The 12,500-nt window shown below is 50.1% G+C and overlaps 2 protein-coding genes across 2 annotated transcripts in view; one reads left to right on the top strand and one right to left on the bottom strand.

Moving 5' to 3' along the window:
* Positions 1-2,922, top strand: part of LOC311318882 (tyrosine-protein kinase receptor UFO-like) — a gene marked incomplete at both ends in the record, with an annotated part of 10,895 nt that extends 7,973 nt beyond the window's left edge. Inside the window, 5 exons of the mRNA XM_084450315.1 lie at positions 433-554; positions 1,130-1,239; positions 1,402-1,561; positions 1,818-1,954; positions 2,469-2,922. Coding sequence (XP_084306441.1) covers positions 433-554; positions 1,130-1,239; positions 1,402-1,561; positions 1,818-1,954; positions 2,469-2,922 — 983 coding nt within the window. The remainder of the gene's footprint in view (positions 1-432; positions 555-1,129; positions 1,240-1,401; positions 1,562-1,817; positions 1,955-2,468) is intronic.
* Positions 2,923-4,393: 1,471 nt separating this feature from the next.
* The window catches only part of LOC311318146 (ryanodine receptor 1-like), a gene marked incomplete at both ends in the record, with an annotated part of 62,724 nt that continues 54,617 nt past the window's right edge, over positions 4,394-12,500 (bottom strand). The window contains 17 exons of the mRNA XM_084449386.1: positions 4,394-4,489; positions 4,654-4,705; positions 4,820-4,920; positions 5,071-5,135; positions 5,369-5,525; positions 5,833-5,967; positions 6,127-6,273; positions 6,363-6,423; positions 6,556-6,689; positions 7,065-7,107; positions 7,642-7,772; positions 7,929-8,183; positions 8,602-8,688; positions 8,782-8,947; positions 9,104-9,186; positions 9,310-10,631; positions 10,713-10,794. Of these exons, the coding sequence (XP_084305512.1) occupies positions 4,394-4,489; positions 4,654-4,705; positions 4,820-4,920; positions 5,071-5,135; positions 5,369-5,525; positions 5,833-5,967; positions 6,127-6,273; positions 6,363-6,423; positions 6,556-6,689; positions 7,065-7,107; positions 7,642-7,772; positions 7,929-8,183; positions 8,602-8,688; positions 8,782-8,947; positions 9,104-9,186; positions 9,310-10,631; positions 10,713-10,794 (3,117 nt within the window). The remainder of the gene's footprint in view (positions 4,490-4,653; positions 4,706-4,819; positions 4,921-5,070; positions 5,136-5,368; positions 5,526-5,832; positions 5,968-6,126; positions 6,274-6,362; positions 6,424-6,555; positions 6,690-7,064; positions 7,108-7,641; positions 7,773-7,928; positions 8,184-8,601; positions 8,689-8,781; positions 8,948-9,103; positions 9,187-9,309; positions 10,632-10,712; positions 10,795-12,500) is intronic.

The raw sequence follows: 12,500 nt of genomic DNA, 5'->3' as shown, positions 1-12,500 counted from the left end.
ATCCCAATGTGATGAGACTTGTTGGTGAGTTTAACCATCCCAATGTGATGAGACTTGTTGGTGAGTTTGACCATCCAACTGTGATGAGACTTGTTGGTGAGTTTGACCATCCCAATGTGATGAGACTTGTTGGTGAGTTTGACCATCCCAATGTGATGAGACTTGTTGGTGAGTCAGACACGGACCAGCAGCCTTCTAATATCTCCACATTAAACAATAGCATGACTTTATTTTTTCCCGGAGGGAAAGTTGGACTCAGTTTAGTTCAGTTATGTGTCTTAATATCATCATGGACTCAGTGAGTCATCAAGTCAAACTTTATTTATACACCGCGGTGCTTTTCATACACAAAGTCATCCGAGGTTCCTGATGGGTTCCGGTTAGAAGCCTCCCCCTGACCACCAGGTCCTTGTTCCCTGTGCTGTCCTGCAGGGGTGTGTCTGCAGACGGTGGAGAGGGGGGGCTACCCCTCCCCTGTGGTCATCCTGCCCTACATGAAGCACGGAGACCTGCACAGCTTCCTGCTCTACTCTCGACTGGGAGACAGTCCCCTGGTCAGCTACGCCCGCTCACTGCACACACTCACTGCACACACTCAGAGGCACGCCAGGAAAGGAGACTCAATGTTTCCATCTTCCATAACCAAAATGATCTGTGTCTCAAACTGAGAATGGTTTCAAAAACAGCCTTATTATATCATGCAGATCGGCTTTTGATCAAAACTGAATCTTAGGGAAGAAAAGTGGTGGTTTTCATTGCTACAGTATGACACTGACATGATACTGTACGGGTGATTCAAGATCAGTTTAAAGTGTATATGGTGGTGGTGATGGGGGGGGGGGGGGGTCGTGGGGGGACGCCAGCCTTGTTGAGTCTGATGGCCGTGGGGAAGAAGCTGTTTTTGTGGCACGTGGTCCTATCGGACCGGAGTCTCCTGCCAGAGGAGAGTGGTTCAAAGAGACCGTAACCGGGATGGGAGGGTTCGGCCACGTTCTCATTGGCCCATTTCAGGGCCCTGGAGGTGTGCAGGTCCTGTAGGGAGGGCAGTCTACAGCCAATCACCCTCTCAGCGGAGCGGATGATGCGCTGCAGTTCCTCCTCCCAGTAAAGTGTCTCTCTGCTCCCTCAGCCCTTGCCCCCTCAGATGCTGGTGAAGTTCATGGCGGATGTCGCTAGAGGAATGGAGTACCTGAGCAACAAGAGATTCATCCACAGAGACCTGGCAGCACGGAACTGCATGTGAGCTACTGTATCACTTTCTCAGCCATCTCTGCGTATACTGTATGTTTGTTTATATGTTTGTTTGTTTCGTATTCTCTCTCTCTCTCTCTCTCTCTCTCTCACACACACACACACACACACACACTTAAACCTCTTGTGTGCCCATCTGTCCTCTTGCAGGTTGAATGAGAACATGACCGTGTGTGTGGCTGACTTTGGCCTCTCCAAGAAGATCTATAATGGCGATTACTACAGGCAGGGGCGCATCTCCAAGATGCCCGTCAAATGGATCGCCATCGAGAGCCTGGCAGACAGAGTGTACACAACCAAGAGTGACGTGGTGAGCCAGCCGTGTGTGAGACATACAGCACAGCATGTGTGAGACGTACAGCATGTGAGAGACATACAGCATGTGAGACATACAGGATCTGAGAGACATACAGCATGTGAGACGTACAGCATGTGAGAGGAGGGAGAGCAGGAAAGAGAGAGTTTGTTTGTCAGCCCTGAACATTCGAATGCAACACATGAGAACGCTAGAGTGCGCAGGCAGAGCAGCATGAGTGACCGCGTCGTGTCGTTCCCTGGTCTGCCAGTGGTCGTTTGGAGTGACCATGTGGGAGATCGCCACCCGTGGGCAGACGCCGTACCCCGGGGTGGAGAACAGCGAGATCTACGACTACCTGAGACAGGGCAACCGCCTCAAACAGCCACCGGGCTGCCTGGACGACATGTGAGTGTCCTCCAGAGCTGTAACGTCATACAGTGCATCACTGGTCATGAATCACAAAGATCTTCTGCTACGTTTGGAATAGATTACATTACATTACATTACAGTCATTTAGCTGACACTTTTATCAAAAGCGACTTACAATAACTGCATTTAACATAGGAAAAGCCAATGTACTACTACTTGCCAGAACTCACAAGTGCATCTCCTTTCTAGAGAGAGAGAACAGATGGACACCTTAGTAGCGCTAGGCTGCCTCTGCGTTAAGGATGAGGAGGTAGATCAGTGGTGCCTGACCTCCCCTGACCCCAGCCTGACCTCCCCTGACCTCCCCTGACTTCCTCTGACCTTCAGCCTGACATCCCCTGACCCCAGCCTGACCTCCCCTGACCCCAGTCTGACCTCCCCTGACCCCCAGCCTGACCTCCCCTGACCCCAGTCTGACCTCCCCTGACCCCAGCCTGACCTCCCCTGACCCCAGCCTGACCCCTGACCTCGTCTCCCGTGTCGTTCACAGCTACGCCCTGATGTTCTCCTGCTGGCTGCTGAGCCCCAAGGACCGTCCGGGGTTCGGCGCCCTGCGCCGTGACCTGGAAAAGGCCATGGAGGAGACGCCAGAGCAGGAGCAGTCCGACGAGGACCTCCTCTACGTCAGCATGGAGGAGCCGGGGACGCTGCGGGGGGCCGTGGGCGGCTGGGAGCCCCTGGGACCCCCCCGGCCCCTGGGCGGCAAGGACTGGGAGCCGGCGGAGCCCGTCCAGGTGCACTATCCCGACGAGCGCTACGTGATGTGTCCTCTGCGCCCGGCCCAGCAGCCCTACCTGAGCGACTCCATGGACAGCCTGAGCTGGATGGCCTCCTCCTCCAACACCACCCTGCAGCTGCAGGCCTCCCGCGCCTCCTCCCCCCTCTCCTCCTTCACACTGGACAGACAGCCGGAGAGGGACGACAGGACAGCCTCTAGACAGTGAGGATTCCATACCCTATTACCACGGGGGGACAAAATATGGACCTTGGACTGGAAACGCGTATAGTGTCATCCAATTTTTTTTATTGAAACGGCTTTTAGACGAGTCTCAGGATCGAAACAAAAGACGAGATGTTGTTATGTTATGACTCGTACATTCAATGTCGTCGGTTTTCGCTACGCCTTGCTGCAGCCAATCACATGCCAATTAATAAAGATCAAATCAAATCACCTCATTCATTAACATTGACATCATATGGAAAAACCTCTCAGCTGAAGGAAACCTGAAACTAAACTATCTTTGATCAATCAGGGTTGTGTTTTCAAATTGTAATTGTAACATTAAAAGACATACATTTAAATAAATTTACTGCAACCCCCCCCCCCCCTAATATAACAGCACAGAGATTAGAGTCTGAGACATCATCAGATTACAACAGATAAAGTTAGTTACACGAAAACCCTGGTTGTACTGATATGAAGCCTGTTACTCAATCTCAGTAGTAGCAGTTGAACAGCATTCAAAGTCGACACCCTCAATACATTTATGTTTTGGTAGAGGTGGTTGGATACCAACGTTGCCCAGTTTTACATGAAACTCAAAGTCACTCCTCAAACAGAAAATGTAGTAGGTGTCCATCAGGTCCCTAGCTGGTGCCTGGCTTTCATCATCAGTGCTCTGTCTTTACTGGTGCTCTTTTGCTTGTTTGTGACTGTGGACTTCACAGTAATTCACTTTCATACAGTATGATACAATAGAGGAGAAGGTTCTCATCCAGAATGATTGTCACCAGGGATGCACGATACTATCGTATATACTATCGTATATCGGCAATCATATCGGTACGGCCAAAGCTAGTCATTTTTTTATATATCGGTATTGGTCTGATGTGCAAAACAGGGCCGATGTGAACAGCCGATAATTCTTTCTGTCTCGCTGCTCTTGTTTGTGTAGTTGTTCAGAGGAAACAATGAGGTAAATCTATGATTTATCTGCTTTTCCAAATGTTTTGGAAATGGAGACAGTGTTTCCATTTGTTTTGTGTATAACATTTGATTATCATAGAAACTTGTTTTTATACAGAACATATACGACATCGGTAAATATCGGTTATGGGCCATGACAGCAATGTTAGTATCTGTTATCGGTATCGGCCCAAATGTTCATATCGGTGCCTCCCTAATTGTCACGAAACATTTGACCCTGTGAGGAAACGGTGTAGCGGTAAATCTTGGCTTTCCAACACATACAACCACGCCTCTCCCAGCCGCAGCGGTTTGAAACCCGCCTGTAGCTCCTCCCCCCTGCTGTAACCCCCCCTTGTCTGATTCCCTCTAATAAAATGTCAAAGATGTGGATGGAGGGTGGACCGCCCTGTCGCCTTGAAGCTGTCATCACACCAGACAGACTGACCGTAACCCTGCTAGTACCGTACAGCTTGTAACCCAGTATGGTGAGGCTAGTGCAGGTCCAGCTAAGCCAGCAGATCCTCGTACTGCTTCCTGAAACAGTCTCCTGCAGGGAAGAAGTCCCAACTCCTTTCTTGGTACATCTTCCACACATAGGACTCCTGAAACAGCAGGACGGGAAGCAGCGTGAGACACACGGACAGATTCAGAGGAGGACAGAGGTAGAGTGAGGCACAGGGCCAGAGGCAGTGTGATATACAGTACAGCACCACAGGACGAGAAACCGAGGCACGTGGCCCAGCTGTAAAGGAGCGGTCAGGCTTACCTGACCGGTGTGCTCCGTCTCATCCTTGTTGATGAGGTACATTAGGAAGAACCTGCAGGAGAGGAGACAGGTCTGCCTGATCTCTGATCTTCACCCATACACACTAAATAACATAACCTTTCATGTTCACACACAAACACCCCCATGAGAGGGAGCGCACGCTCACATGTAGTTGGCCAGGTTGTGCTCCTCTAAGGTGTGGGTCTCGAAGCCATGCGGAGTCGTATCAAAGTAGTCACTTCCGATTCCACAGATGAAGCATTTTGTCTGTCAAAAACACGCGCAGACGGACGGGCGCCATAGATTATGACATCATGAGAAAGAAAGTCACTGTAGCCCCATAAGAAAGAAACTCACTGTAGCCCCATGAGAAAGAAACTCACTGTAGCCCCATGAGAAAGCGAACGCATCAATTACCTCCATGTCTTCCTTGACTTGCTCCTGTTGGTCTCTGAGCTCTCCGAAGGCGTCAATGATCAGACCTTTACAAAACGCACAAGGGCGTTAAAGCACAGCACTCAGAGTTCCACATTCAGACATAAAATAACACAGCTTTGACTTCCACTCTTCAGATGCCACGTCTCTCTTTTCTACTGTAAGCAATGTGGGATGAATAAAGTATTTGAATTAAACTTTATTAAACAAGGGGTATGTGAGGTGTTTCTATAGAGTGAATGTTACTGTACTGTATGTGCAAAACAGGACAGAGCCTGACCTTGGATGATGGCCAGCAGGATGACGATGACGAAGAAGAAGAAGGTGATGTCGAACACCACGCGGTAGAGCTCGTACTCGTCCCCGGCCGGGTCCTCGATCTCGTCTCCTATCCCGCCGCCGGCACGCACGCCCACGTACATGTGGAAGAGGTAGCACTAGGAGGAACAACAAGGAACAAGGAAGTCGGCGTGCTTACCCACACACACGTCTGTCTGATTGGATGGTTGTTTGTAGTAATTGTCTGTAATTGTCATCTTAAATGTTGTCCTGTACATTTGTTCTTCTTTCCCCAGGCAGCGCTCAGGGCCGATGTAAAAGTTGGATGCGGGGCTCATTATAAATGAAAATGTCATATCGTATCATATCATATTGTATCGTATCATATCATATCATATATCATATCGTATCATATCATATCACGCCCCTTTCGAGACGTCCGACGCGGTGGGTCTCTTAACTCACAGTCATCATGTCATCGCACTTCATGTCCGGTTCGTCCTCGTCCTCGCTCTTGTTGTAGAACTTGCGGAAGAAGTTGAAGGCCACTACGGTGTAGAGGTAGACCACCACAGCCAGCAGGCCCACCGTCATCATCAGCTGGGGGGGGGGGGGGGGGACACGGAGAGAAAAGGCATTTAGTAGCCAGAAGACAACCAGGACTCTCCACTCGGTGACCCGGAACCACTCTGATGCCCTGCAGTGTAAGAACATGACTGGCTGTAGAACGTGGCAGTTCTGTGGTGTTTCTGGTCGGACCTGTTTCCCGTTGTGGGTTACTGAGGACAGGATGGTGCGGAGGGTCTGGACGCTCATGGCGATGTCCACCAGGTGGCAGGCGAAGAAGAAGTTGTTGTAATGTCCGAGCAGAGACATCACAGTGTACCAACACAGGTAGAGGAACGTCTGGGGACGAAAACAAGACACTGTAGTTCACAGCAGGCAAAGACTGGCCGACATTTAAATATACTCTGGAAATGTGTTTTCCATCTTACATTATCTGTGAACACAACACCAAATTTCCATATCTGGTACTTGAAGTCAATGCTGGTAAACCTGAAAGAGACAAGGGGTTTAACACATTGAAGACAACAGGATAAAAACCCTGTTTAAGTACCTTATTGTATAATATTCACTGGCAGTGTAGAACTGCCTAGGTTCTCAGAGGAGGTAAGAACAATGATGTACCAGGAAAACATGGAGCTGTCTGGCTCCTCTGGCTTCTTCTCGTGTTGTTGACTGACATCTAGTGAGGCTAAGTCCATCCCTAGGAGCTCAGCGATCCTCTCTCTGCCGTAGATATCTCCATACTTGTCCAGTACCTGGAAAGACAAACCAACAGTCTCATACTGTACAAACACATCTGGACTAACCTAACACAAACCAACAGTCTCACACAAACACATCTGGACTAACCTAACACAAACCAACAGTCTCAGACAAACACATCTGGACTAACCTCACACAGACCAACAGTCTCACACAAACACATCTGGACTAACCTAACACAAACCAACAGTCTCACAGTCTCACACAAACACATCTGGACTAACCTTACACAAACCAACAGTCTCACAGTCTCACACAAACACATCTGGACTAACCTAACACAAACCAACAGTCTCAGTCTCACACAAACACATCTGGACTAACCTAAAACAAACCAACAGTCTCAGACAAAAAGCATCTTACTGTACCTTTCGCTTCACAAACTTGTCCCAGTAGTTGTTTGGGAAAGAGCTGTGGAGGAGCAGATGAGATTGTATCGTGTTTGTTTGTATGTTTCCCCAGGATGCGGTCAGTATAATGGTCTAGTGCAGGGGGTCCCAACCTTTCTTCCCCAGAGCCCCCCTAACTATACAAACTGATGGAATTTGCCCCCCACCCCCCCAAATCTCTGTGAACGTCCAGTCTGTGTGTGTTCATATGTGCGCAAATTCCATCAGGTGTAAGTTAGGGTACAATGAAACACTACACCAGCGTAGCAGTAAAATTATTATTGGCATGATTCATAGTCTCAGATTAATGTGTTGAATTGAAATGGTAAAAGGCCTTTTGGCCCTTCATCAGATATGATCATGTATTTTGTTAAAATTGCTGTGTGTCAATAACATGATTCTTTGACAAACATTTGTCTACTTAATTTAAGAGCTATTAAAGCCTCAAATTGTCTGAGCCCCCCCGCCGCCCCCCCACGCCCGGACCCCAGGTTGGGAAACCCTGGTCTAGTGTGCCTCAGCCTGCGAGGGTCAGGGGGAGGGTCATGACCCGTACGGTGTGTTGAGGACTAGTCTGTCCCACTGGCCCTTGATGTCGTCGTCTTCGGGCTGCTCTGTGATGTAGAGACCGTCAAACTCCAGCTTCCTGGCCAGCTCTTTCTCTCTCTTAAAGATGACCAGTGGGATCTGAGGGAAACACATGAAGACAGGGTTACCAACAGAGATCCCATCACCAATGAAAGATCGCGCCTTTGACACCGAGGTGTATTATATTTCTTTCCTTGACGTGTAATGGAAAACACAGGAGTAAGGTTCATATTTTAAAGCTTCTGTCACACTGACCTTGAGGCAGTTGTAGCCAATGATGCAGATGAAGGCGATGATGGTGTGCAGAACGGCGAGGAAAGAGAGAGTGGGCTGCATGTAGCCGGTGCTCTCCTCCAAAAAGAAGTAAATGGGGCCGTCCTCCTCTTCCTCGTCTCCCCCCTCCTCCACCCCGGAGCCCTCTCCCTCCTCAGCGGACCCCTCGAACACCCCGCTGCCCTCGAACAGCCCCGAGCCCTCCATCTCCTCACCCTCCGGGGGGCTGTCAGACACCTGCACACACACACACACACACACAGACACATACACACACACACACACACACACACACACGATACACACACACACACACGATACACATACACACACGATACACACACACACACATACGATACACACACACGCACACGATACACACACACACACACACGATACACACACGATACACACACACACACACGGTACACACACACACACACACACGATACACACACACACACACACACACGCACACACACACGATACACACACACACACGATACACACACACACAAATACACACACATACAGACACGGGCAGTAGGACACAAAGGTTTAAAGGTTTAAAAAACGATCCTGTCAGAACAAATGAGGAAAGAGAGTAGTCATTCAAAAAAATGAGGAGAAAAAAAAAAGAATAGTGCTCCTGGACCTTGTAGAACAGCAGGATGAAGTTGAGGGAGAATGCGATGAACAGCGCCAGGAAACGCAGATTGTAGAAGTTCCTTGAGAGGTAGTTCTGAGAGAAAGACACAACGAGTATATGATGAGTTGAGGTACTGCACTGCAGGATGACAGCGGAACGCAGAGAGAGCAAGATGGCCGCCCTCACCATGAATTTGTTCCTCTGGATATCCAGCTCGTTCCACAGCTCAAACCCTCCCTCCTTGGCGAGCTTCTTGTCTGACTTCGCCTTGGTCTTCTTCTTCTGTGGTTTTTCCGGCGGTGGCTCGTCTTTGGTCTCGGCTTCTTTCTCTGCCTTCTCTCCGTTTTCGATGCTGAAAATAAAGTCCCAGGGTTAGGGTTTGTCTTTCCCCAAAAAAACATGTGACATGTAGCTACAGAGGTGAGGTTAATGAGTAGGAGAAAGGGTGTGTGTGTGTGTGTGGGGGGGGGGGGGTGGTGACTGTGTAAAGACGGCCTGAGGAACCTACTCAGCCTTCTCCTGCTCTGGGGGGGGCTCCTCTAGGACAGGCGGAGGATCGGCAGTCTGGCCGGCCTCGGCCTCCTCGGGTTGCTGCAGCCAGAGAAGAGAAGACCTTATCAGTACTGGTGAAAAACCCCGTGAAACGCCCCCACGGACGCGCGTGAGGAGGACGTGAAGCAGCGTTCCCTCCGCACGAGCAGCTGAGCACCTCACCTGTTTCCTCTTGGTCAGGGGAGTGCCCTCGGGGGTAGGAGGCTCCACCAGAGACTCAACGCCCATGTCTCCGAGTCCTCCGGGAGCGTCGATGGCCGGCGTCCGCCCGCCGTCCTTGTCTTGGTTGTCCTCTTCTTCCTCCTCGTCCCCCCCGATGTCTCCTAGGTCCGTCACCATTCCGGCCTCCTGCTCCTCCCCGGCCCCGGGGTCGCCGGGCAGGTCCCCGTGGACCTCATCCTGCGTCGGGTCCGGCATGCTGGCCAGGATTTCGGTCATAGTGATGTTCTTGGCGCCCTCCACCAGGCCGCCTCCGAACAGGGTCTGCCAGATGAGGAGGAAGAAGCCCTTGCACACGCTGTAGATGAAATGCAGAATGCCCATGAGGAGGGTCCAGAGGAAGGTGACCACGCCCACCACGATCTCCTTGACGGTCATCTTCCTCACTCTGCGGTACTGCCGGCGCAGGTTCCGGAACGTGAAGATGCTGAGGAAGTTCAACATGCTGTTGATGAAGTCGGCGAAGGCCGAGCTCGACTCCGGCTGGTTCTCCTCTCCGTTGCCCTCCTCATCTCCTCCTGCCCCTCCCCCAGCTCCCCCTCCTCCCTCCCCTCCCCCCTCGGTCCCTTCCTCCTCGTCCTCCCCCTTCTCCTCCTCCTCCTGCTCTGAAATCTGCGAGGCGATGTTCATCTCAAATATGGTGTCCTCGCAGAAGTTGACGAAGAGCTCCATCTTCTCGGACTCCCCGCCCTCGTTGACCACGTCGAAGATGAACTGTCGTTTGGACTCTCGGACCTGGGGCATCTCCCACTGCCTGCGGTTGACCTCGCTGATCTCGAAGTAGATGCGCTCAATCTTCCTGCTGGCGCCCATGATCTCGATGCGGCCCAAGAAGGGGCGGAAGTAGTTGAGCACGCTCTCTGCCTGGCCCAGGAAGTTCTGCAGCCTGGTGTCGTGGGGCACATGCTCAGACAGGTTGGTCAGCAACACCGCAATGTTGAAGCCGATGTCTTTCGCCGGCTCCTGGAAGCGGTTGGCAAACTCCTCGTAGTTGATCATGTCGTTTTCGTCGGCCTCCGAGCAGGACAGGAGGAACTGGATTTCCGAGGGGGAGTATTGTTTCTGGCTGTCCATGGCCTTCTGGAAGTCCTTCTTGGAGATGAGCCCTCGGGGGTCGGTGACGTAGTCTCGGAAGGCGTCTGACACAACAATGTCCTTCAGCTTGAGGAACATGTCGAAGAACTTGAGGATCATCTCCACATTGCTGGAGGATTCCACCAGCATGTCCACCATCTGCCTGGCGATGGTTCCATTCACAATGTTGCCTGGACACAACAAAACAGGGCAGACGATCGTGAGGGTGAGAGAAAGAAAAAGGGATTCAGTTTGTGGTGAAGATAACTTACCCTCCAACAGCGAGAGCAGCATAACGACCATGTCTTTCTGAAGGTCCAGCAGCTCCTTGAGCAAACCAATCTGGCTGGAGTCCTACATGACACAATACAAATGCACACCTCACAACAATGACATTTGCAATTGCTAATGGACATATCAGTCCTGCAGTTTATTAATTATGACAATAAAACATTCCAGTTTCATAATTAATCTCTATCATGTAGTAACAGCCTGATTGTACAAAAGGTGGTGACTTCCAGTGTGAGATCAACTTACCTTCACGTGAACGATCCTTGCATTTCAATGTTATACTCATTCAAAATATCTCATTCTATATATTCAACTGGGCAGTAGCACCAATACAATTCTACCGCCAATACATTTGTTTGGCCACTGACCAGTATTTTCAGTTTGAACATTAAACACTAATATGATTAGTCAAAAAAGCAACACGCCACACACAGCACAAGGTTAAATATTATTGTATATGCAAGGCAAAATGCACCATCATTTTAACCCCTAATGTGTGCACACGATGTCAGATGTGAGTATGAGCTCCCTTAGGGGGGGTTCAATGCTTCTTTTCTCAGGTAGTTTTGTCACCACCTGCCTCCACTCTACCCACCATTCACCTGGGCCCTGGGTCCTGATTGGTCACTGCATCCTATGCAGTTCATAATGCTAAATACACAGACTTATTTGATTGAAAAAGGATCGTCCTCACTATTATGGAGCAACATATTGTGTTGTGTTAAACAAAACATGCCACTCAGAATTTTAGGCTAGTTGTTCTCTCAGTTTGAGGGGCAGGTGAGTGAAAAACAGACTGACAAAGGAAACCAGTGTTGGATAAGGAGCAAACTGGTTAACACCCAAACAATTCAATAGATAAATAAAATGAATACATACTTTACCCTGCATAGACCATGTGAAAGAAGTTTAAATGATCAATATCTCATGAAATTCTTCAACAGAGGTCAAACTTGATAACAGTATTGCATTCCTAAAAAAAAGTCTTTGCCACTTGGTTTAACATACAGTACGGTGGCAATGTTACTGTTGGCTGGAGTCTCTCAAAATGGCTCTGCTAATGTAGCTACAGCACTAACATTGCATCACTATTTAAGTTTCATCATAGTACAACAGCACAGAACGGACTACAAATATGTTTTTACTTTCTTGGTTTGAGAGGATTATCACATGACTAGAGCGTGGCTGTTCAGTGGTGTGTGGGGGGGCCTGAGGCCAGTGGATGACTGAGAGATGAGTGTGAGACAAAGAGGAAAGGAGGTGCATGAGGAGAGAGAGGAGGTGCGTGAGGAGAGAGAGGAGGTGCGTGAGGAGAGAGGAGGTGCGTGAGGAGAGAGAGGAGGTGCGTGAGGAGAGAGAGGAGGTGCGTGAGGAGAGAGAGGAGGTGCGTGAGGAGAGAAGAGGTGCATGAGGAGAGAGAGGAGGTGCGTGAGGAGAGAGAGGAGGTGCGTGAGGAGAGAGAGGAGGTGCGTGAGGAGAGAGGAGGTGCGTGAGGAGAGAGAGGAGGTGCGTGAGGAGAGAAGAGGTGCATGAGGAGAGAGAGGAGGTGCGTGAGGAGAGAGAGGAGGTGCGTGAGGAGAGAGAGGAGGTGCGTGAGGAGAGAGGAGGTGCGTGAGGAGAGAGAGGAGGTGCGTGAGGAGAGAGGAGGTGCGTGAGGAGAGAGAGGAGGTGCGTGAGGAGATGATCGCGAGTGAAGAGATTCCCGTGTGCATGGAGGTAGGAGAGGACACTTGCATCACAATAACATTTTAGTTCACCATACCAGATTC

This window comes from Borostomias antarcticus (genome assembly GCF_949987555.1).
Source record: "Borostomias antarcticus genome assembly, chromosome: 15".
NCBI classification, from domain to species: Eukaryota; Metazoa; Chordata; class Actinopteri; order Stomiiformes; family Stomiidae; genus Borostomias; species Borostomias antarcticus.
Note: the sequence above shows the minus strand (reverse complement) of the source record. Positions and strands in the feature narration are given on the sequence as shown.